Source organism: Pagrus major, chromosome 22, assembly GCF_040436345.1.
Source record: "Pagrus major chromosome 22, Pma_NU_1.0".
In the NCBI taxonomy this organism is placed as follows: domain Eukaryota; kingdom Metazoa; phylum Chordata; class Actinopteri; order Spariformes; family Sparidae; genus Pagrus; species Pagrus major.
The window spans coordinates 23,400,470-23,426,411 of NC_133236.1; the positions used below are offsets into that span (position 1 = coordinate 23,400,470).

The following is a 25,942-nucleotide window of genomic DNA, read 5'->3' on the forward strand; positions in this document are numbered from 1 at the left end:
AATTGTATGAATACAGACGGACATGTTGGACACAATGTTATTTTATTTGAATGTCACAGTTAGGTCTTTGGGCTGTGAGGTTATGGAGTTCGTATAAAGGTCTTTTAACTGGTGAAAACACGTGAAATATACTGTAATTCATTTTCCAATGAGAGAACATGCATTTCCTCAGTTATTTAGGTCAGACCTGACAACCTTTTCCTGCTACAAAAGATGCATCAGCACTTGATTTATGTCAGCACTTGATTTATGACGTGAATTTTGATAAATAAATTTCACGGACAGACTGAACTAAACAGGAAATGATCCGGAGGCGTCGTCTCAAACCACAGCAAAGAAAATCGCGTCAGAAGTTTCAGAAATATGAAACACAAAACAGATTAAATATTAAAAACAGGACGTTATGTGATGGCAAAGTCATGCAGCGGCCAAAGACACCATACTTGAAGAGTTAAAAAGAAAACAAAGGATTTTTAATCTTTTGTGGCACCAACCTTTTCTTAGATAAGAAGTAAAAACTCAGTCCGGACTTTCTTTCAGTGTTAAACAAGTTAGTTCTGCAAAAGGAAGTTAAAAATATGAGTAACAGCAATTCTTGGAATTCAGGGTCACATTACAGTAAAGGATTGTACAACATCTACAATATGATGATGTTATATCAATATTATACAGCTTGTATCAGAAAATACATTGAGCGGGGATATCAAATCAAAAATCTGCAACATTAATATTGAATATCGAGGGTGTGACTGATCTTAAATTAACATGGAAACAACGTATTGACGATATCAAAGGAAACATGTCAAAGTCAGTAGCGGTACTGTATAAATCTAGGGATATATTACAATTATAAGGCCTTGTATATAATCTATTGCTCACTTATTCTTCCGTACTGGTCTGACAATGTGGAAATGTGGCCGTCGATGTTTAAAATGACATTAAATTCAATAATCCTACTACAAAAATACATTATTAACGAGACGGATGATGCGCCCACAAATCCGCTGATTCTAGATGTCCAAGTTATGAAACTTGAAAGTTATATTATTTACCTTTTACGAGGTAAAACAATGCAACCGCTGCTGTTTTTCAATCTCCAGCATCGGATTTAATGTTACCGCTCAGTAAAAACCATCATTAATAAATGGTAAATTTATACATTTATAGTTAATTAAGCTTTAGTTGATAGTATTTCACTGTTAACATACAATTGAATGCTTGACAAACCATTTATTAATCAATTGTTTACTGTTAAGTTGCAGCTGATGTTAATAAATGGTTTATAAATAATTCCATTATTTGCTTAATGTTTAATTAATTAATAGCAGTTATTATAAATGTCCCAAGTGATTAATCAGATTCTCGAGGCAGCCATGTTAAAAACAAAAATACATACATTTACGTATGTTGAATATCACTGCACGTAGCACATATGCAGTGTTTCATGTGACTTCAGGGTAAAACGTGTGTGTGTTATGATCCAGCATTCAAATAGGCCCGAACCCAAACTGTCAGTAGCAGACATTTCTTTTAGTAAAACGCACTAAGGTAGTTAAAAATGTAACATAAAATGTTTCTTTTTTTTCCTTTTTTTTTTTAATGAAACACAAACATGCAGTTTTGTATTTTTTGGTAGTGGATGTTTCTACAGAGCAACAGAAAGAACATTTAATCTCCTTATTTTGTTTGTGAGGAACTCCGGCTGTGATTTGTTGAGTTTCCCCGTCTTGATGACAGTTTAATGAGGAAAAACCATGAGGAGGAAGAAATACTCGGCTTTGGTTTCTTAGAATCTGCTCATCCTCCTTTCATTTCATTATTTTCTCATAAAGGCATCGCTTCTTCTCCCCATCAACCCCCATCGGATCCAACAACAATCTGCGCTTCGACAAAAAGCTACAGCTGTCTTGATCTTATAAAATAAAGGCAGACGACTACTGCATGAGAATATTTAGGGAAAAATTTGGTCCCAACAAGAAATGGTTTAAATTTTCTAAAAAAATCTGAGTGCTTAGGTTTTGCAGGGACTTCCAGCCAAGTGTTAGGAGACTTAATCACATACACGGGATTGTTTGTAACACGTGCGATCGAATTAAAGCAACATTTCAGTCAGAGCCTCGAGTAGATATGTGCTGAGATGCAGCAGTGACAAGAGTTCCTGGTTGAAGTTCTGCCTCGTGGTGCGGACGTAAGCTCTAACACGGCCTCTCGGAGCTGTCCGTCAAGTCGTTAGTGGGCGTGTCCTGAGAGCTGGCGTTCGCTGCCGAGGAGAGGACATCCTCGAAGCTGCCTCTGGTCTCCGTAGTGCCAACCTTTGTCTGTGGAAATGCAGCAGAAAAAATCTATCAACATTACGTGTGCTGCCTTCACTTTATAGATCTTTACATGGTTGCTGTTGTGTTGCAGAATCGACTCAAGGTGGCAGACTTTTACAAAGACTTCCCCCATCCGAGCACAGAAGAGGAAGAGAGTAATGTTTCTTTTTTTAAAAACAGGTAACTAAAGCTGAAAAGTAACTGGACTCGACAGTGTGTATTTACCCACTGTTTGATTTTCTAAAGAGGTTATCCAGTTATCCTTGAATGATATTAACAGTGTTGTAAAAAAGTAACCACAAGTCACTCAACAGTAAAGATATTATGTTAAAATATTACCTTGGTAGAGGTGAAAGTCATCCATACGAACAGTACTTGAGTAAACGTCTTAAATTGTACTCAGTACTCAATTATGGTAAGTAAGGTTTTGAATGCAGGACTTCGACTTGTACTGAAGTATTTTCAGAGTGTGGTATTCGTACTTTTACTGAAGTAAAGGATCTGAAAACCTTCTTCTACCAATCACAGTGGCTATCTCAAAAGTAAAGACAAAGGGTGAGAGTGCGCTCCTGCTCAGGCTGCATCGGGATCAGTGTGAATATAAATAACCGACAGGCTGAAGGAGTCACAGTGTAAGCCAGCAATTACACCCAGATTATAGTGTTGTGTTCTCGCTGCTTCACTGACATCCTATAACGTTCACAGGCACAATTCTGACTGTCACAGCTTACTACCAAACAAAGCATGTGGTATTAATTAGTGTGACTGTCAGTAAGTCAGTTACTGAATATGAAATCAGCCTCCTTTTGGTTCTAGTTTTTTAGTTTTTCAGCCGTAACTGTAACATTTAAAGATAAATAATTAAGCACAGTGGTCTGACTTCTTATTTTTAGGTTCTGTGTAGCTTTCCTGATAAACCTAATCCCCGGAGAAAAACAGAAAAACAAAGAAATAAATCACCTCCATTAAGACTAATGGCTAGTTTTGGGTAAACCGATCCGTCATTTTCTTCAATCTGCGGCCCAACTGGTAAATCAGGTCTCCAACTAACACTGTTGTCAGCGGTGGTGTTATATGAAAAGCATCAAACTTGCATTTAAATTGAATGAGATGTTTACAATTTGAAATAACATGATTAGAAAAGAATGTCAGCTACGTGGCGCATCGGTTTTCTAGTCAACAAACAACATTGATTCGCTAGTCTTGAAATAATTGACAGTATTTTGAAGCCGTCTCACACACACTCACACACACTCACACACACACACACACACACACACACACACACACACACTCTGTTTACCTTTATAGTGGTCACTGTGTTCTCAACTTTCTCCTCGAAAGACTTGAAGCTTGGAGAGTTTCTGTAGAGAAAAGAAGGAAAAAACTTTAACATTTCAGAACAACTGCATAACATTATTTATATTTTTCTAAAACACTCAAGCATACATGTGCTTGAGTGAACTGGGAGCATCAGTGCGGGGTGTAAACAGGTGTCAATACCATGTGAAAAACATCTTAGCGTCTTCGTATCGGATTTAAGTTATCAGCACTCAGCCAATGACTTAATAAACACATTAAACAATGTGCTCTCGTAATGTACCGGGTGTTTGAGCACTGTTTCACGTACTTACTGAAACGAGAGTAAGGTGGAATGTTGTGTCTAAAAGATGACATCACATAAAGATAAGAAAAACACACACAACTTGACTCTCTGACACACAAAAGCAGAGCGAGCACAGTGTGGTTACCTCATGGTGGGCATGCTCATAGAGTGTCTGATAGAGTAGCTGTCCTCAGAGAAGCGTGTTGTGAGAGAGGAGTTAATGGTTAGCAAAGGTCACAAACGCAGAAACACACACTGACACAAAGCAAGAGCTGCATTGGCCGTAGAGTCAGCTGGAGAAATACATGTTTTATGTTTTATTTTGATAGTGTAAAATCTATGGTGTGATATCATGAAGGCTGCGGCTCACAGTTAACTTAATTAGTCCGTCTTCAACCATCAGCTCAATAAAATCAGTAAGTGCTCAAAAGTGAGACGCCTGAATGATCTTCAATCAGTCTCAGCATGGACTGTATTAGCTACTTCGTGACACCTTGTTCACCTGACTCATCAATCAATTCGATGTGATCCTGAGCTGAGACAAGAAGCGCCTGACTGACTGAGTACGACATGGCAGCAGCAGTCTCAGCTGACTGTACGAGTCCAGACTGTACCAACCAGTTAGCGCTATCAGCTGATCTGACTCAGATCTACTGAGTTAAGACTCGCTGCCTCTGACTTCTCAGTCTGGAACAAACGGGAGCTGTGTGGTTCTTACCCTATAGAGTTGGATCTTGGGAGGCATGGAGGAAGACGGAGAACATTGTAAAGACACAGGCTTTTTTAAACATGAAGGAAGTGGAAAGAGATTGTACTGAACTACATCTCATCTACACGACTCACTGACAAAACCACTGAAGTTAAACACACAAGAACACAATCTTATGCACACTCAACACATCTAAAGGAAACCGTAAGTCACTTTATAGAGGGTCAGTGATGACCAAACAAAATATCTATGTGAGCACACACACATATGGAGGACTAAATTGGTCAAAATAAAAAAATAAATGGCTCATTAAATAAATTTGCCATTTGCCAAAAATAATTTCCATCAAACATTGAATTTATGTGATTCCTTTATGTATTTTAATTACATATAAGATTTCTTACGTTCAACTTTAAGTATAGCATTTAATGCAACATATTTTAATCATACAAATCATTAATTAAACAACTTAAAAAGTCTGTTAATGTCTCAAGTTCATGCAGTTTTTCAAGTATTATACTAGAAAGTAATGCATTACATATGGATTACTCTTATGCATAATAAGAACTTATGTAATTGAATTATATGGAAATCCTATTTGTAATTTATGTAATTGAAATTCATAATGTCAATGTTTCAGGGAAATCATTTTTTTAGTGTATTAAAAATAGATATATGGGTCAGTGACAAATAAGGGTTTGCATTATGAGCAATTCAAAAATGTTTTAAAAAATTGTTTTAAAAGCTTGCATCAGGTTTGCTAAAATGTATATTTTGTATTTATGTTGGTTTCATGTAATTTGAAATAGCATTTGAACTATTTTTTACGAAAGGTAAGACTGATTGCCCCTGAAAATGTCAAGTGGTGTAGCCACAACAAAAGGAGAAATATTAAATATTTATTTCCAGCTAGAGTGTATGCAAGTGTACTTATGAAAACAGTTACTTAATTTTAAAATATCACATGAAAATAGATTTTATTAGGATTATTTTAAATTAAAATTGTATGCGTTTTTGTAATATAGAGCAACTGTCTCCTCTGGTCTCAGGGCAGAAGTTGTTTTGTAGGATTTTCCTCATGGCTGTTTAGTCTCATCTGGTCTCAGGGCAGAGACCATTGTTTCCCACAATTTTGTCTGAGGGCAGGTGAATCCCTCCTGGTCTCAGGGCAGAAGTCGTATTTTTCTGTTTTAAGGCAACGTAGAGGGAGTCAACTGTCTCCTCTGGTCTCAGGGCAGAAGTTGTCTGAGGGCAGGTGAATCCCTCCTGGTCTCAGGGCAGAAGTTGTCTGAGGGCAGGTGAATCTCTCCTGGTCTTAGGGCAGAAGTTGTCTGAGGGCAGGTGAATCCCTCCTGGTCTCAGGGCAGAAGTCGTATTTCTGTTTCTGTTTTAAGGCAATGTAGTTGGACAAAAGGGAGTCAACTGTCTCCTCTGGTCTCAGGGCAGAAGTTGTTTTGTAGGATTTTCCTCATGGCTGTTTAGTCTCATCTGGTCTCAGGGCAGAGACCATTGTTTCCCACAATTTTGTCTGAGGGCAGGTGAATCCCTCCTGGTCTCAGGGCAGAAGTCGTATTTTTCTGTTTTAAGGCAACGTAGAGGGAGTCAACTGTCTCCTCTGGTCTCAGGGCAGAAGTTGTCTGAGGGCAGGTGAATCCCTCCTGGTCTCAGGGCAGAAGTTGTCTGAGGGCAGGTGAATCTCTCCTGGTCTTAGGGCAGAAGTTGTCTGAGGGCAGGTGAATCTCTCCTGGTCTCAGGGCAGAAGTCGTATTTCTGTTTCTGTTTTAAGGCAATGTAGTTGGACAAAAGGGAGTCAACTGTCTCCTCTGGTCTCAGGGCAGAAGTTGTTTTGTAGGATTTTCCTCATGGCTGTTTAGTCTCATCTGGTCTCAGGGCAGAGACCATTGTTTCCCACAATTTTGTCTGAGGGCAGGTGAATCTCTCCTGGTCTCAGGGCAGAAGTCGTATTTTTCTGTTTTAAGGCAACGTAGTTGGACAAAAGGGAGTCAACTGTCTCCTCTGGTCTCAGGGCAGGGCAGAAGTCGTATTTTTCTGTTTTAAGGCAACGTAGTTGGACAAAAGGGAGTCAACTGTCTCCTCTGGTCTCAGGGCAGAAGTTGTCTGAGGGCAGGTGAATCCCTCCTGGTCTCAGGGCAGAAGTTGTCTGAGGGCAGGTGAATCTCTCCTGGTCTCAGGGCAGAAGTTGTCTGAGGGCAGGTGAATCCCTCCTGGTCTCAGGGCAGAAGTTGTCTGAGGGCAGGTGAATCTTTCCTGGTCTCAGGGCAGAAGTTGTCTGAGGGCAGGTGAATCCCTCCTGGTCTCAGGGCAGAAGTTGTCTGAGGGCAGGTGAATCTCTCCTGGTCTTAGGGCAGAAGTTGTCTGAGGGCAGGTGAATCCCTCCTGGTCTCAGGGCAGAAGTCGTATTTCTGTTTCTGTTTTAAGGCAATGTAGTTGGACAAAAGGGAGTCAACTGTCTCCTCTGGTCTCAGGGCAGAAGTTGTTTTGTAGGATTTTCCTCATGGCTGTTTAGTCTCATCTGGTCTCAGGGCAGAGACCATTGTTTCCCACAATTTTGTCTGAGGGCAGGTGAATCTCTCCTGGTCTCAGGGCAGAAGTCGTATTTTTCTGTTTTAAGGCAACGTAGTTGGACAAAAGGGAGTCAACTGTCTCCTCTGGTCTCAGGGCAGAAGTTGTCTGAGGGCAGGTGAATCTCTCCTGGTCTCAGGGCAGAAGTTGTCTGAGGGCAGGTGAATCCCTCCTGGTCTCAGGGCAGAAGTTGTCTGAGGGCAGGTGAATCCCTCCTGGTCTCAGGGCAGAAGTCGTATTTCTGTTTCTGTTTTAAGGCAATGTAGTTGGACAAAAGGGAGTCAACTGTCTCCTCTGGTCTCAGGGCAGAAGTTGTTTTGTAGGATTTTCCTCATGGCTGTTTAGTCTCATCTGGTCTCAGGGCAGAGACCATTGTTTCCCACAATTTTGTCTGAGGGCAGGTGAATCTCTCCTGGTCTCAGGGCAGAAGTTGTCTGAGGGCAGGTGAATCCCTCCTGATCTCAGGGCAGAAGTCGTATTTTTCTGTTTTAAGGCAACGTAGTTGGACAAAAGGGAGTCAACTGTCTCCTCTGGTCTCAGGGCAGAAGTTGTCTGAGGGCAGGTGAATCCCTCCTGATCTCAGGGCAGAAGTCGTATTTTTCTGTTTTAAGGCAACGTAGTTGGACAAAAGGGAGTCAACTGTCTCCTCTGGTCTCAGGGCAGAAGTTGTCTGAGGGCAGGTGAATCCCTCCTGGTCTCAGGGCAGAAGTTTTCTGAGGGCAGGTGAATCTCTCCTGGTCTCAGGGCAGAAGTTGTCTGAGGGCAGGTGAATCCCTCCTGGTCTCAGGGCAGAAGTTGTCTGAGGGCAGGTGAATCTCTCTTGGTCTCAGGGCAGAAGTTGTCTGAGGGCAGGTGAATCTCTCCTGGTCTCAGGGCAGAAGTTGTCTGAGGGCAGGTGAATCCCTCCTGGTCTCAGGGCAGAAGTTGTCTGAGGGCAGGTGAATCTTTCCTGGTCTCAGGGCAGAAGTTGTCTGAGGGCAGGTGAATCCCTCCTGGTCTCAGGGCAGAAGTTGTCTGAGGGCAGGTGAATCTCTCCTGGTCTTAGGGCAGAAGTTGTCTGAGGGCAGGTGAATCCCTCCTGGTCTCAGGGCAGAAGTCGTATTTCTGTTTCTGTTTTAAGGCAATGTAGTTGGACAAAAGGGAGTCAACTGTCTCCTCTGGTCTCAGGGCAGAAGTTGTTTTGTAGGATTTTCCTCATGGCTGTTTAGTCTCATCTGGTCTCAGGGCAGAGACCATTGTTTCCCACAATTTTGTCTGAGGGCAGGTGAATCTCTCCTGGTCTCAGGGCAGAAGTCGTATTTTTCTGTTTTAAGGCAACGTAGTTGGACAAAAGGGAGTCAACTGTCTCCTCTGGTCTCAGGGCAGAAGTTGTCTGAGGGCAGGTGAATCTCTCCTGGTCTCAGGGCAGAAGTTGTCTGAGGGCAGGTGAATCCCTCCTGGTCTCAGGGCAGAAGTTGTCTGAGGGCAGGTGAATCCCTCCTGGTCTCAGGGCAGAAGTCGTATTTCTGTTTCTGTTTTAAGGCAATGTAGTTGGACAAAAGGGAGTCAACTGTCTCCTCTGGTCTCAGGGCAGAAGTTGTTTTGTAGGATTTTCCTCATGGCTGTTTAGTCTCATCTGGTCTCAGGGCAGAGACCATTGTTTCCCACAATTTTGTCTGAGGGCAGGTGAATCTCTCCTGGTCTCAGGGCAGAAGTTGTCTGAGGGCAGGTGAATCCCTCCTGATCTCAGGGCAGAAGTCGTATTTTTCTGTTTTAAGGCAACGTAGTTGGACAAAAGGGAGTCAACTGTCTCCTCTGGTCTCAGGGCAGAAGTTGTCTGAGGGCAGGTGAATCCCTCCTGATCTCAGGGCAGAAGTCGTATTTTTCTGTTTTAAGGCAACGTAGTTGGACAAAAGGGAGTCAACTGTCTCCTCTGGTCTCAGGGCAGAAGTTGTCTGAGGGCAGGTGAATCCCTCCTGGTCTCAGGGCAGAAGTTGTCTGAGGGCAGGTGAATCTCTCCTGGTCTCAGGGCAGAAGTTGTCTGAGGGCAGGTGAATCCCTCCTGGTCTCAGGGCAGAAGTTGTCTGAGGGCAGGTGAATCTCTCTTGGTCTCAGGGCAGAAGTTGTCTGAGGGCAGGTGAATCTCTCCTGGTCTCAGGGCAGAAGTTGTCTGAGGGCAGGTGAATCCCTCCTGGTCTCAGGGCAGAAGTTGTCTGAGGGCAGGTGAATCCGTCCTGGTCTCAGGGCAGAAGTTGTCTGAGGGCAGGTGAATCCCTCCTGATCTCAGGGCAGAAGTCGTATTTTTCTGTTTTAAGGCAACGTAGTTGGACAAAAGGGAGTCAACTGTCTCCTCTGGTCTCAGGGCAGAAGTTGTCTGAGGGCAGGTGAATCCCTCCTGGTCTCAGGGCAGAAGTTGTCTGAGGGCAGGTGAATCTCTCCTGGTCTCAGGGCAGAAGTCGTATTTTTCTGTTTTAAGGCAACGTAGTTGGACAAAAGGGAGTAAACTGTCTCCTCTGGTCTCAGGGCAGAAGTTGTCTGAGGGCAGATGAATCTCTCCTGGTCTCAGGGCAGAAGTTGTCTGAGGGCAGGTGAATCCCTCCTGGTCTCAGGGCAGAAGTTGTCTGAGGGCAGGTGAATCCCTCCTGGTCTCAGGGCAGAAGTCGTATTTCTGTTTCTGTTTTAAGGCAATGTAGTTGGACAAAAGGGAGTCAACTGTCTCCTCTGGTCTCAGGGCAGAAGTTGTCTGAGGGCAGGTGAATCCCTCCTGGTCTCAGGGCAGAAGTTGTCTGAGGGCAGGTGAATCCCTCCTGGTCTCAGGGCAGAAGTTGTCTGAGGGCAGGTGAATCCCTCCTGGTCTCAGGGCAGAAGTTGTCTGAGGGCAGGTGAATCTCTCTTGGTCTCAGGGCAGAAGTTGTCTGAGGGCAGGTGAATCCCTCCTGGTCTCAGGGCAGAAGTTGTCTGAGGGCAGGTGAATCCGTCCTGGTCTCAGGGCAGAAGTTGTCTGAGGGCAGGTGAATCCCTCCTGATCTCAGGGCAGAAGTCGTATTTTTCTGTTTTAAGGCAACGTAGTTGGACAAAAGGGAGTCAACTGTCTCCTCTGGTCTCAGGGCAGAAGTTGTCTGAGGGCAGGTGAATCCCTCCTGGTCTCAGGGCAGAAGTTGTCTGAGGGCAGGTGAATCCGTCCTGGTCTCAGGGCAGAAGTTGTCTGAGGGCAGGTGAATCCCTCCTGATCTCAGGGCAGAAGTCGTATTTTTCTGTTTTAAGGCAACGTAGTTGGACAAAAGGGAGTCAACTGTCTCCTCTGGTCTCAGGGCAGAAGTTGTCTGAGGGCAGGTGAATCCCTCCTGGTCTCAGGGCAGAAGTTGTCTGAGGGCAGGTGAATCTCTCCTGGTCTCAGGGCAGAAGTTGTCTGAGGGCAGGTGAATCCCTCCTGGTCTCAGGGCAGAAGTTGTCTGAGGGCAGGTGAATCTCTCTTGGTCTCAGGGCAGAAGTTGTCTGAGGGCAGGTGAATCCCTCCTGGTCTCAGGGCAGAAGTTGTCTGAGGGCAGGTGAATCCGTCCTGGTCTCAGGGCAGAAGTTGTCTGAGGGCAGGTGAATCCCTCCTGATCTCAGGGCAGAAGTCGTATTTTTCTGTTTTAAGGCAACGTAGTTGGACAAAAGGGAGTCAACTGTCTCCTCTGGTCTCAGGGCAGAAGTTGTCTGAGGGCAGGTGAATCCCTCCTGGTCTCAGGGCAGAAGTTGTCTGAGGGCAGGTGAATCTCTCCTGGTCTCAGGGCAGAAGTTGTCTGAGGGCAGGTGAATCCCTCCTGGTCTCAGGGCAGAAGTTGTCTGAGGGCAGGTGAATCTTTCCTGGTCTCAGGGCAGAAGTTGTCTGAGGGCAGGTGAATCCCTCCTGGTCTCAGGGCAGAAGTTGTCTGAGGGCAGGTGAATCTCTCCTGGTCTTAGGGCAGAAGTTGTCTGAGGGCAGGTGAATCCCTCCTGGTCTCAGGGCAGAAGTCGTATTTCTGTTTCTGTTTTAAGGCAATGTAGTTGGACAAAAGGGAGTCAACTGTCTCCTCTGGTCTCAGGGCAGAAGTTGTTTTGTAGGATTTTCCTCATGGCTGTTTAGTCTCATCTGGTCTCAGGGCAGAGACCATTGTTTCCCACAATTTTGTCTGAGGGCAGGTGAATCTCTCCTGGTCTCAGGGCAGAAGTCGTATTTTTCTGTTTTAAGGCAACGTAGTTGGACAAAAGGGAGTCAACTGTCTCCTCTGGTCTCAGGGCAGAAGTTGTCTGAGGGCAGGTGAATCTCTCCTGGTCTCAGGGCAGAAGTTGTCTGAGGGCAGGTGAATCCCTCCTGGTCTCAGGGCAGAAGTTGTCTGAGGGCAGGTGAATCCCTCCTGGTCTCAGGGCAGAAGTCGTATTTCTGTTTCTGTTTTAAGGCAATGTAGTTGGACAAAAGGGAGTCAACTGTCTCCTCTGGTCTCAGGGCAGAAGTTGTTTTGTAGGATTTTCCTCATGGCTGTTTAGTCTCATCTGGTCTCAGGGCAGAGACCATTGTTTCCCACAATTTTGTCTGAGGGCAGGTGAATCTCTCCTGGTCTCAGGGCAGAAGTTGTCTGAGGGCAGGTGAATCCCTCCTGATCTCAGGGCAGAAGTCGTATTTTTCTGTTTTAAGGCAACGTAGTTGGACAAAAGGGAGTCAACTGTCTCCTCTGGTCTCAGGGCAGAAGTTGTCTGAGGGCAGGTGAATCCCTCCTGGTCTCAGGGCAGAAGTTGTCTGAGGGCAGGTGAATCCCTCCTGGTCTCAGGGCAGAAGTTGTCTGAGGGCAGGTGAATCCCTCCTGGTCTCAGGGCAGAAGTTGTCTGAGGGCAGGTGAATCCCTCCTGGTCTCAGGGCAGAAGTTGTCTGAGGGCAGGTGAATCTCTCCTGGTCTCAGGGCAGAAGTTGTCTGAGGGCAGGTGAATCCCTCCTGGTCTCAGGGCAGAAGTTGTCTGAGGGCAGGTGAATCTCTCCTGGTCTCAGGGCAGAAGTTGTATTTTTCTGTTCTCAGGGCAACGTAGTTTGACAACTCTCATATTATTGGAGAGAAATGGCTCCTTGAATGTTGGTTACACTTCAGGAAGTTGACTTGACAGACACAATTCCCCAAATTAATTATAATATTCAGAACAATGGTGTTCCATTTATTTTAGTCATTATTAAACAACACAAATGTAAGATTATGCCAAACTAGTTGATCGGTTGTTTTATTGAGAATTTCACCTTTTTTGAACAAGTTAAACTATTTGGTACAAAGTTTTTATGGTTACACCTCATTGACATTTTTGCCATTATTCCCTGAATATTCTCTGAAAATTGATTAAATCCAGAAATTTTAGATGAGGTCTTCAAAAAGAGAATGTATGCAAGTAATTTGTACGTTTATTTTCTAATTTTAACCTTTTTAAATTCAACTGAACCATAAGAACACAAAAAAAATTGCGTCACGTCATTGACCCATATACATTTATTTATTTATAAAATGTGGCATAAATTGACATTTATGTTTTAATCGGTCTGTTAATTAATGTATTTAGCCATTTATTTATGTTTATTATTTTTATTTTATTTTGACGGTTACAGCCCTCCATACAGACGCAAGAATAAAGCAGATACAAGAATAAAGAGTTAGTGTTAGTTGTTGAAAGAGAAGAATTGACAGTGATGGCAAAGAAACACAGCTCAAGAGAGGAAATTCTGGTGTTTAACTGCACCAAAACAACAAATATTTGCTATATTTATGGCTGATTTGATGGCAGAAACACAGCAAAATTGGATTTTTTCAGATGAAAATCAGCTTTTCTGTTACCTTGTTCTGTATATTATATCAGATAAATAGCTCCTATCCCAGAAGAACATAATTCTAAGAGGTTTTCTTGTGTTGCTCACATAATGAGAATTAATATAATGAATTTTTAATCAGTCTAACAGGACCCAAAGTCAACAAAACTACATACAATGACAAGCTAGGCAGATACAAATAAATTGTGATATGCTGTATCCCTGGAGAATCCAACTGTTGAGAAAAAGTCTGTTAGAAAATGGTTAAATATTTCTGACTTACAGGACAGAATGACGTGTAAGGACACTCTTTAAACACATCCACGGCAAAAAAAATGAAACAAAACATGCTTACTATGCACACTGTGAGCCACACACTGCAGGAACGTACCTCCGAGGGAACAGTAACTCTAGACCAGTCATGCTGGAATAATCAGAGATAATGCATTGTTTCCTCTCTGCACACAATAAGCTGCAGTGTATCCAGAAATACAAATACCACATTTGTCTTTACAACACAGCCACTGTCAACATATTGCAGACTCCACAAGATATGCTATTTTTCAAAAGTCTCCACTTTCTCCTGCACATACATGAAGTCGCACATGCTGTCTCTTGTCGTCACACAAACACAAGCGCTCTATTTATTTATTTACGCGCAGAACAATGCAGGCTCACAGACTTTTGCGTTGACTCGGCGTCTCAAACAGAGCAGCGTGGAGTGACGGGGAGGCAAAGAGACAGCACAAGAGGAAAGACAGTGACTGAGGAGGACAGACGTTGCCTCCGGGGCCCTTGAGCTCCCCACAGAAAACAGCTTAATGTGGGCTTACATAATCTCGACTTCCCCCCTGAGCTGGATAGAGCAAGAGTCAAAAAACTCTGAGAGAGAGACGGGGATGGATGGCACAGATAAAACTGGTGAATTGGATGAAAGTGGAGATGCATCAGTGGGGAGTGGGCGGGCTGCGTTGTGATAGGTTTCGATATGCAAATGTGCCGATGATGGGGCTTTATGATGGGTAACCATGGCTGCGAGAGACACAATCCCAGCTTCACTGCACTATTTGCATGATATATCGTCAGTAAACACAGACAGACTGCTGACACGAGATATAAAGATCTGACATCGTTTTGTACCTCATGTCCCCGAACTTCCTGGTGATGGCGCTGCCCAGCGTGCTGAAGGCTGCTGAGGTTTTCTGTCCAGCTGTGGACAGCGTCTCTGATGTCTTCTTAAAGCTGCGACACAAAGAATATGTCATTAACACAATATTCATACATGCATGAGTCGGACACAGACAGAACAAATGGGATCATCAGATCAAAGGGCCTCTCGGTGATCTGGCCCGACATTATGATTGTTCCCATTAATCTTTACTAATCACAGGCAATAAAACCCACATCAACTGTTCTGTCATTGTCTGTTTTAACCAGCCTGGCCTTTCAATCTCTCCCTATATAAACCTCCGCACAGGATACACTGCAAGTTTATGTGTGCCAATACTGATCAACATCACTTTATTGTAAAAATACAAACACAATTTATGTCTTTAGGACAATTAGAATAACAATCGAGGTTCAAATGTAGGAGTTTATTTGACTTCGGGGAGCGATGCTTGTTGTTTCGTTCCCAAAACTACAAGCATGTGCTAAACTTCCCTTGCAAAGAAGAAACAAAAGAATAAATAAATGACAAATAACTTCCTCAATCTCCAAACCAATGAACAAAAGCTTCCGTCTCCTGCTAACTGATACCACTTCTGTGTACAGATAAATATTTACAATACGCAACAAGCTCTTCTCTACACCAGACTGTACTTCAAACATCAAACTTTACAGTTTACAAATCTCTATGATCTTATTCTCCTGAGGTCACACTGGTTCATTATACATGAGGACGGCGGCTGTGTGTAAACTGATCTTCAGGTTGAAGTGTAACTAGATAAGAAGGGAGGCCTGCAGAGAATATCCACTTGCTCTTCTCTGTCTCTTGGTGTTTGGGTAAGAGCTCGCAGGCCGGTGAGGAAATTGAGTCATTTCTCGAGACATTTAAAGGTAAAAACATGTAACTCTTCCAACAAGTCATTTCCTGGTTTAGAGGAGCAATAGAGACGTGTTTCACTCCTGATAATGCAGGAAAAAACTGGTTATTGTATCTGAATAATCAGGCAACACTGTAAGATGTTATTGTTATATTTAAGGTGGAAGTTTTCCATAGGAATTAACAGGAATATATGGGAAATAATGGCAATAAAATGGAAATATTGGGGTTATTTGCTCAGACTGTATTTATCTTGTGCAAATTAAGAATTTAAAGTGAACAACTAATTTATAAAATAAATGTTTTACAATAAAGAATGAATCTCAAACTGAAATGAAAACTAAAGATACATCCCACATGCTAACAGCTAAGTTAAAAACATGTACTTTGCTCAGTGCTTCTTTCTTTTTAACTGAATTATCATGAAGAAAAATATAAAATATATATTTACTCCAGTAATATCATCAAAACATGACAGACAGGCTCAGACAGTAGGAGTGCTGGCAGGATGTTGGGCTGCTCATGTGATAGAAGAATTCACTGTGCATGGGAAGGAATTTTTCTGAATTCCTTTTATTAAATGGGCTGCTGGCAAATTATCTGTTCATGTGATGGACGAGTGCTCTGCTGAATGTGGGGCATACAACTAAATTAAATGAGCATACTTTCAACTAGAACATAAGATCTAATATTGGTATTCTTTAATGAATAGTTTACCCCCCAATAAATCCACTATCAAAAGACTTTAACTAGTGCAAAATTCCCGTTATTCCCCAAAATCCAGACAAATATGATTTGATGCATCAATGACACAAAATGTCAACTAGAGACGTCCATCAACATGTTCACGTTCCAACATATGAGTACTCAGTAGTCGTTATTGCATTATTACATGAATACTCAGTACTCATGGGTCGAACCGCACCCATCTTATTGACAAATGTGGGCCCGGATGGTCAAATGTGAGGTGGACAACCCCCTAATTTCAGCCCCCTTATTCGGACCATGCCAATCTTTGAAGTCGGCCTTCATTTTGATCTCAACTACACACCTGGGAAGTTTCTTAAAGCTTGCGCGGTTGTGACTGATGGACGTATAAACATCTTAATACTCAAAAACGGCTACTGTCCTAGTTCCCGCTACAACAGGTGGCTCCAGGACCACACTTTGCCATGATGACACACACTGACTCACAAAGTGAAAACATTACCAGCTAACGCTGTCGCTGCTGGTAAAGATTATTATCACTTCCAGTGGCTGGAGAGGACGTTCAGCTAACCGTGTGTGGACAATAGCCTTCAGCACCATGTAGCCATTTGATGTGTTTTTAATCAGGTTTATGATGTCTGTTAAACTGAGCACAACAAAGATAACAAACACACACATGCTATGCAGCCAGGAGCAGAGGATTATGTCTTTTTAATTGGGTTTTTGTGATATCAGTGTTTTATAACAGATACTCAGTTTGGAGTATGGTGCAATATCAACTTGTCTTTGTGTGTGTGAGTCCTGTAAAGGGCATCTATGTTGACAGCAAACAGGAGGAAGCCATTCAGTTATGTGCTTCAGGCACAAACACACACTTTACACACTTCCCTTTAACGCTACTAAAACGTGCAAACTCACGCCGTGGAGGTCTGCACGTCGTGCCAGCCTCTGCTGAAGTTGTTTTTGAGCTCGCTCAGAGGAGAGATGCCCAGTTTCTGTCTGAGGTCCGCTTGCTGCTTCTCTTTAGATGACAGAACCTGCTTCAGCGTGCTGATCTCCTCTTCCAGCTGGACGCAAACAAGACAAAAACAGCTACTCAACAGGCATTCGTCCCATCACTGTCCTCGTTATATCAACACTTGTTGTTCTTTTGAAGCTTGAGGACGTGCATGTGGGAACATACTTTGGCTAGTTCTTGATGGATCTCCTCTCGCTCCTCCTCCGTCATCATGGAGTTGTTTAAGCTGACTTCAGAGACATAATCTTCATCGGCCTCCCTCAGGGGCTCCGAGTCCAGAAAACCTGAATGTGGAAAAAACAGTGATGGAGACGCACAAACAGAGGAGAGGAGACAGGAAATAAGATGTGTGAATTAAAGTAATAATTTGATTTTGGCCTCGAGATATTTCCTTTATTCCATCAATTATATCGAGAATGTATAACCTTTGAATGAAACGTCAAAGGCCTTCGGAGGAAATAAATGCCTCTGACCTTTGCTGTTTTGTTTCTCTTACTTAAGATTCCTGTATTTCAATATGTATCTCTGTTCTTTTGCCTATTTTGTTGTTCTGTCTGTGTTGCAAACTTTCTCGGACACCCCATATGTCCGAGTCCACACATCCGTCCATCTGTCCGTCTGTCTGCACGTCTGCATGTCTGACTTTGTCCAACTGTTATGTAATCTGTGGCTGCGGCCTGTGGCGATCTAATCTGGATTAACTGACATGGATTATCTTGCTTTAACTCTGCTGATGGACACTACAGACTGGCTCACACACACACACACACACACACACACACACACACACACACACACACACACACACACACACACACAAACAAACACGATGCTGTTTCTGAAGACAGATTGAACTTAAAGTCACACTCTATTGGACGTGAATGGTTTCCAGAACACAAATCAGGGGTGTTTTACTTATTAAGCAAAACAAACAATAAACAAATGATCTGTTTCCATGGCAACTGTTCCCTATTAAAAAAAAAAGTAGTATGACAGTTGGCATAAATTCATATCTATTCAAGCAGATATGCAGCACAGAATATACCACGAAATGCAAACTGTCTCTATGAATGAAGATCTGCATTAGGCAGAGCTGGATATTAAACACACTGTCATCTTACTGGCACCAGCTGACTCTTATACAAGATGATGCTGCAGAAACACACTAAACGTATCTTTTTTCCCAAAAGCTTGAAAAATTCTGCCAAGCTGAATAAAATCGGGAGCCAACAGTGACGGGATTATTACTAAAACGACAACAACTGATTTACAAAAGAAACTGTTTACGTCTGATTATCCTTTAGACCATAGTCACACGGCGGCCATTTTCCCCTGACATCATGCTCAGGGTGGTCCTATAAGTCCTATAAATGTAGGGAATGTGACAAATTGTTATCGTTTCACCTTTTTATGATCGATCGGCAGCTGAAAAGACAATGATTAGTGAAAATGTGTAGGGACATCAGCCATATTTCAAGGTAAAACACTACATTTGATAACCCATAGCTACCGTCGAGCAACAGCTAATGTTAGCATTCAACCGCTTCATGGCTAACGTCAACATAGCTAAAGTAATTCTATATACGAACATTTATTTCAGCCCGAAAGTGAAAACATATAACGATTTGTCAGATTTCCTACGTTTATACAACTTGCGACGTACGACACAGCGGTATAATATAATCCCAGCGATCGAGCTTCCAACCCTGAGCGTGACATGACAGGAAAATAGCCGCCGTGTGAATACGGTCTATTGTTGCAGGATTTCTGACATCTGTGGAGGGCAAATCAGGACATACAGGTAAACACAGCACCAGGAAACAAAAGGACCATTGTACACAAAACGAGAAGTGCAAATGTAGGTACTTATGTCACTGTGTTTGTGGCGGACCTGTGAACGTTTTGCATGTTAACTGCGTCTAAAAACACAGATTTGACAGAATGGAAATCAAAAAGGATTACTGTACCTGCAGTGAGGTGTCCTCTCTCTTATGGCAGCATTATAGCACAAGTCAGGGGAGAGTTAGTGAAGTAGATAGTGACAAATAAAAACTGGCATTACGTCTGCTGAGCAAAGTAGTGACTTTAACAAAATTCTGTTAACAGTTCAGCGCTTTAAAATCAAAGGTTCGAAGCGACGAGGCACTACATGCAGCAATCACACACAAAAGTGTAGCTCACAGCACTAAACTCAAGCACAGCATGCATCAATACAAGACAGGCCTTTTCTGTAGTAGGGAGCTATTTCTGCCTACATCACACAGCAGCAGGGCAATCACAGTTTTTAAACCCCTGTGGCTGAAATGGAAGCTTTTCATGTCTGTCTAGTGAATGGAGAAGTCAGGCCGAGCTGTTTCTGTTCACGAAGCCGAGAGAAGACCTTTAAATGCCAGATAGAGCACTGATATGAGTGTTTTTTAGTCCATTAGAGGAGGGCAATTAACATTAAGTGTTTCATTAATTTTAATTATAATTATAATAAACATGGAACACTAAAATGCAAAAAAGAGATCCATGCAACTTGCTAAAAACGAGTGACCATATTGATGCTCAATTTCACATACAGGTAGGCTATTCAAGATATTTAGCATATTGCCATGTTGCAGACGGTTTCTTTTTGCCAAAGCGGGTTTCCTTTGAGCTAACGCAGGTTTATTTAAATCTACGGAAGGTTATTTTTTAGCTAATGTAAGTCTCCGTTAAGCTAGTTTAAAGGAAACCTGCCTTCGCTACAAAGAAACCTGCGCAGACTTCTTCGTAGCTCAGGCGGGTTTTCTTTTAATTAGCGCAACGGGAACTTGCATTAGCTAAAAAGTCACCTGACGCAGATTAAGCTTGTTTAAAGGAAACCTGCCCTAGCTAAAAAATAACAACCTGTACAGACTTCTATGTAGCTAAGGCAGGTTTTTGTTTGGCTAACCACTAACATGGGTTTCCTCAGCTAAGGCAGGTTTCTTTTAAGCTCAGGCAGGTCTAAACCCTTTCTTTTAGTTAAGTTTCTTTTTAGCTAACATAGTACTTGGTAATCTAAAGAAAAAATTGAGATAGGTGAAGGCATTTTCGTATGTGTTTCTAGCTGTTTCTTTAAGTGTCTTATAGATGTAGACCTACATAAGGAAAGTTAGAGAGACTCACATGTTTTACAGTTTGTCATGGAAACAAAAGCCACAGTGTTTGAGCTGCTTCTTGTGTTATCGACACTAACGGATGGTGCGGTGCCATTTTCTATGAGACAGAGATCTTATGGGCAAATTTCAAATGACATCACACTCAGTTTTATGTTGGTAATGATACACTGCTGTGGCACTGACAATTCTCTGGAATGTGCAGAATGCTGAGACTTGTAAGTAAACTGTCACAGTCATGGTTCACTGCATGAAACGGGTTCGATACAAAGTAAGCTAAGGTCCGAAGGTCTCTACTAAAATAGGGGGGTTGGATCAACGGGAATTCTAAGGTCGTGTTACAAAGGCAACGTTTGAGAGCAATGTGAACCAAAATCTTATCTTGCAGCTATGTGCTTTTTTTCCTTTTTAAACAAGAACTCTAATTCTTCTTAATGTAATTTGTCATCTACATTGCTTTAAAACGTGCTCGTCTATGTTACTGGTGCAACTTTTTGTAGTGGCACTACTACGTTTTAAGGCAACATTTCACTTTGGTTGAACATATACAATGATTCAGTCCATCAGCACTGAAGTTAAGTGACACAGAACCTGTATCGATCCATCCACCAATCCATCTATGCATCCTCTTCCACTTATCTGGGGTTGGGTCGTGGTGGCAGCAGACTGAGCAAGATACTCCAGATATCCCCTTTCCCCAGCAACATTTTCCAGCTACTTTTAGGGGATCCCAAGGTGTTCTTAGGCCAGATGAGATATACTTTTCTTCAAGCAAGATCGGGGTACTTGACCAATCCACCGTTTTCCGGCAAAGAACGATGGTGTCCGACTTGGAGGTGCTGACTCTCATCCTGGCTGCTTCGCACTTGGTTGCAAACCCCCCAGTGTATACCGAATATCATGGTCTGATAAAGCCAACAGACCCACTTTATATTTCAAAAGCAGAAATGCTAGTCTTAGGTCCCCAAACCCGAAACTCTGACCTGACTGAACCTTGAGATTCTGTTCATTAATATCGCCAACAGGATCGGTGGGGAGTTGCAACCTTGGCACAGATCAACCTTTGGTTACACAAGGACTGCACGGCTTACAGCCACAGCCTGAGTACCTCATTCCCCGAATTATCAGATAAAATACAAAAGACTCGACCTCAGTGGCCTCAGTGGCATTTATAGCCCCAGTGTGGCTGTGGGTTCCCACAGAGGTCAGTAACGATGTGAAGTAAATGTTCAACCAAAGTGAAAGATTATCTACTCTACAGGCTCTAGTCTACATCCCTCTTCACCTGTGCTGTCAAGTTGCATATCCCAAGTGGTGGACATGACCCAGTTGTCAGAGTGGGACATCGATGTCTGACCCTGCTGTTCGTCCCCTGGTGGTGAAGTTTTACCCCATTCTGTCAGATTTCCCCCATTTTGGGCTGCGGGAGGCAATTCACCATGTGAGCTCCTTTTAACGGATTCCTCCGCAGAGGAGTAAAACATACCCTCATTCAAACCTGAGTGAGGAAACAGTTGAACATATTTCAGATGAAACACAGTGCTTGATTCATCCTATGTCGCAAGTCACGCGTCTGCTTTTAATGACGTTTTTGCTTAACTGACAAAAAAAAATTGCTGATCATGAGCCAACTGAAACTGGCCTTGACATGTTAGTGTAAAGGAAGTTTCTGTTAACTGAAAGTCTCAGCTGCTGGTAAGTTATTCAATAAATCATCTGGTGCTGAGAAAAAGAACAACTATTAACTCCCACAGCTACAATATGCGAATGTTATTCTATGTGGCACTAAATTACAAAATCAAGCGAGGCAGTCCTGCATTATAATCTGTTTATAAGCTGCCTGGTGGAAGGAGCTCGTGTCAAAATCTAATTTTAAGACCTTCTGATTGTTTTACTTCAAACTGTAATAATATAATGCAGAATTATATTAAGGTTTTGATAAATCACAGCATCAAAAACTGACACATATTAAGAATTATTCCAGTATAACTTGTTGGACTTGATAGAAACTTCTTCAGGGTACTTATACCTTGTATAGAGGGCAGGAAGAGGGTGTCAGTAGGGGCCTAGTTGCATTTATATCTGTTATTCATCCGACAGTGTAAGCAAACTAATTCATCTATGTTCAGATTTATTAGTAAAGCATCCTTCATGTGAAATTGTACTTTAAAATCCTAAACAGTTAAAACTTGGGTTGGTAAGTTATTCTCGAAGTTATATTTGTAGAAATTCTCCTGACTTAGCTGCTAACAGCGTACCACAAAGCACACAGCCCCTGAGCCCAAAACAAACGCCGCTGCAACAGCAACACACCCTGTAGCGGCTAACATTAGCATAAAGCACACAGCCCCTGAGCCGAACAGAGCCGTGGCAGCAGAAATAGCCTCCTTCGGTGGCTAATGTTAGCATAAAGCACACATCCGGAGTAACTGTTGCGCTCCGTAGCCTTTTTGGATGGAGGTGCCTTCGTGATGCCTATTTTGCATGTGTTTACATGATTGTGGCCATTTAATAGATTTGTTTCTTTATGTATTTATTAGCCTTAAATTTATTAGATTAACTTTATACATCCCAGGTGGCCACAGGACAGTCTGTGTAGTCCATTTATCTAACAATGTGGTCAGGCGGTGTGTGTTAGTGGCTCTAAAGGGAGGCCTGAGGTGGAATTTTTCAGTTGGACTTTCAAAATTTAGCTTACTTTTGCTGGTTTCTACAATCTTACCAACCTCAGCTTTAAATTATGTGCCATTAACGGAGTATATTGTATTTAGATTGTTTGTATTTTGGTCAAAGCCGACCCTAAACCTTTCAGATTATTACTATTATTAGCACTGAATATCTTTTGTGTCAAGCAAAAATACTTCCTATTTTCTGACTTTTTCTAGATAAAATGCAATCTGCAAGTCAACTCAATCAATGTACCAACTCAGACCACACTCACCCACTCTCCTGACTATTACTAGTTAAATCCACGCTGAATCACATAAGTAAGAAAACTGTTGCTGCACTGATCTCTACATTTAAATGTTCAAACGTGCTGCACTTCCTCTGAGTCAGTGATGTCACTTCAGGTGGACAGCTGACGTCACACGCAGAGTGAACGCACTTTGACGTCACCTCTCGCGATGCGATCCGTGCGCAGCGGCAATTTTCCACCCTGTGATTCAGCGTGGACTTATGTTTCTTTTTCTTCTATCTGGGAGAGTCGAGTCTTACCCTGCTCTCCCTCGTGTTTGGCTGAGTTAACCCATTCCTCTCCGGGACCCATGCTGCCCCAGTCCACCACTGCATCACTCAGAACACTAGAGTACAACTCTGCAGCCGAGCAAGGCAGCAGGGCGAGAGCAGACAAGAAAACGAGGTTATAATGCACATGAACAAACACACACTCACACATCATCCCACTTGGGGAGATTAGGTGTTTCTCCAGTGTCCATCCCAGGTCCTGTCGGTAACTTGATAATAGTGAGGTCTGTTATGACGCTTATCTGAGTCTGCATTTGCACAGGAACAGGAACTCTGACTTTTCACTCTCTGTGGCACCGAGCTGAACTTCTTGCAGCAGTTTAAACAGGATTTTCCTGATTCTTGCTATTTAAAAAAAAAAGCCCATCGGTCAGCAAATCTGTAACAATGAGATGATTGAGCAATCAAAGTTCTCGTATTGCTGACGAAATGTCATTACGCCATACACTCTCGCACTTCTTCCAGGAAGATGCGGAGCAAGCACGGGCACCCAGTGTTGTGATTTCCTTCTGGTTTGACTTGTGGTCAGACTGACTGGTGAACTGCTTCTTTCAGGGAAGAAAAAACCACAGACTTCCATGGAAAACATTAACATGAGGTGGGGGGAGACGCTCGCAGACAATATCAGTCAAGAAACACTCATTTTCTTGCTGCATGTACCAAAACACTTCTTTTGATAAGGCATTACTTATGGACAATATTCGATTAATATACATTTTAGCACTCTCCTTTCTGTTTCTCTCCCCCCTCTCCTTCTTCCTGGGGTGGAATACCTCCAGTCACAAGACTTCTATTTGGCCCGCTGGTCATGTGGCTACGCTAAATCAGAGGCCTGGGGATGGTCATATGGCTGCAAAATCAATTGAAGCTAAACTGGAGGCCAAGATGCCTGCAGTGTGGCCGAAACTCCAAAAATACCGCTCATACTGTATCTTGGTATCTTTAAAACACTAAATAGATGGATTATAAAATCTATGGGATGTTTTTAGTGAGAGATAACAAATGTAAATGTTTATAAACTTTCATAATAAAGTTTTTTTGCCCTGCTGACTCCAAGTTGGCCACAGGAACGCTGTCATGCAAAGGAATGCGACGAACTACCTGCATAAACAAACGCTACCTTTATCCCACTGACCGCACGGATGAAGGAGTCATTGCCCTGCTTGATCAGCTCATGTCTCACTTTTAACTTTCATTTCACTTCCCCATTTCGTCATAAACATGGGCTCAATAAAAAAAGAAATACGAATCCTCAAATATTACACATGCAGAAATATCACAGCTTTTATTAAAAGTTGCACCGTGTAGCTCAGAATTTTAATATTATAATATAAACTCAGAAATATTTATCTTTTCAATAATAAACAAGCTGTTCTCAGAGGAAAATACAGTCCACAGAACACTGTTTGAAGCTAGAGAGGTGGCAGGGTCCGCCACATATAAACAAAAGTAAAACAGAATGAAACATGTTGTCCTTTAAGGTCAGTTTGTTCGTTCAGGAATGAAAACAGAGTTTGTTTATTTAGTTTGTGCAGGCATAGAAAATCAGTCAATGAAGATCTCTCTCTTCTGATTAAAATGTCTTCCCACGTCATTCAAAGTCAGATATGAAAGGGACACAAAGATAAACATAATAAAAAACATCCGTAGCAGTGATTTTTCACCAGCTCCTGGTGAGAAGGCGCTCACTTGTTGTTTTAATATAAAAACAAACACATCTCGGACTCAAGCTCTCACTAATATCTGTGTTATTGCATAAAGTAAGTGTACGTAAGGGGCGATTAGACTGATTTCACAGACCAACAGAAAACTGGCACTCTGCTGCTGATCTTCTATAAATACCAGACGTACCTGAAGGCTCATGCATTAAAACCAGCAGATAGCCTCTGAGGCAGGAAACAGTATCCAGCTCCGAGGCTCACTTTGGTCTGGAGTTTCCATGATGTCGTGAATAAACAGTAACACAAACCTGCAGCACACCGGCCCACTGTATGTGTGCATGACTGAGGATATTCGTTTGTGTATTTCTTGAGGCAGCACTCACCACAAATAAAAATAAATAAATAAATAAAGCAGCATACAGTAATTATGAATGAGCAGTTTGCAAAATATAAACATTGTGCAGCACAACAAATGACACACAGCAGTTCAAACAGTCATTTAAAGGCACAAACTGCATTAAATCAAGAGCCAGGCTCCATGTATTCACTCCTCCACTGTTGTTGTGACTTGACAGCATTTTCAGATTAATACCATTCACTCCTTCAAGCCTTCACACAGTGACGTGTGCAGCTCAGCTCTTTATCAGATCAACAGAAAACAGCCGAGTCGCACCAGAGACGCTCACTTCCTCCTCCAACTTCTGCCCGGAGACGTAAACGCAACATTTTGTTAAACGTGGACTCACCTTGTTGCCTGGTCTCCATCAGATACAGCCAGGTGAACTTCCCCTCACACACTGACAAGGCACGTCAGCACGCGCAGCTCGCCTCGGGTTTCCTCCAGCCGTCACGCGCTCAGAGGGCGGGGCTTATGGAGCACGAGCCAATCACCGCGCCGCGCTCCTTCAATTTGCATAATTTACTTACTGGACGTATTTTCTTACAGGAAACAACAAGAAGCTGAATAAATAATTGTGTGTTTGTCTTAAAGAAGCAACAGACAGTAAAAATAACCAAGTTTAAAACTTAGATATAAATAAAAGTGCACAACTTAATATCAAAGTGTACTTCAAGTTAGAGGAGGAGAGTTTGAGGGAGTTAAAGGTGCACTATGTAGTTTTTACATTTTAATCAAAAGACAAAGA

General features: G+C 42.6%; 1 protein-coding gene across 2 annotated transcripts; it reads right to left on the bottom strand.

Moving 5' to 3' along the window:
* Positions 1-23: 23 nt before the first annotated feature.
* Positions 24-25,682, bottom strand: tpd52l1 (tpd52 like 1). 2 transcript variants are annotated; one of them, XM_073492535.1, is made up of 7 exons: positions 21,176-21,374; positions 18,733-18,753; positions 16,931-17,049; positions 16,666-16,814; positions 14,136-14,237; positions 3,619-3,679; positions 24-2,318 (listed from the first exon to the last, which is right to left on the bottom strand). In XM_073492535.1, exons 1-7 carry the CDS (start codon positions 21,372-21,374, stop codon positions 2,196-2,198), a joined length of 774 nt encoding a protein of 257 aa, XP_073348636.1. In that variant the 3' UTR covers positions 24-2,195. The 2 variants fall into 2 exon arrangements, with proteins under 2 accessions (XP_073348636.1, XP_073348634.1); XM_073492533.1 differs by lacking the exons at positions 18,733-18,753; positions 21,176-21,374 and adding an exon at positions 25,544-25,682.
* Between the last annotated feature and the right edge of the window lie 260 nt (positions 25,683-25,942).

What these genes read in the sequence shown, in the direction of transcription:
- tpd52l1 (XM_073492535.1), bottom strand. Translation starts at nt 21,374, where the DNA reads ATGTTTTACTCCTCTGCGGAGGAATCCGTTAAAAGGAGCTCACATGGT. An exon ending in AGGAAGTTCGGGGACATGAG is followed by an intron (nt 3,680 to 14,135) that starts GTACAAAACGAT and finishes TTTTCTCTACAG; the next exon opens with AAACTCTCCAAGCTTCAAGT. An exon ending in ACACAGTGACCACTATAAAG is followed by an intron (nt 2,319 to 3,618) that starts GTAAACAGAGTG and finishes GCATTTCCACAG; the next exon opens with ACAAAGGTTGGCACTACGGA.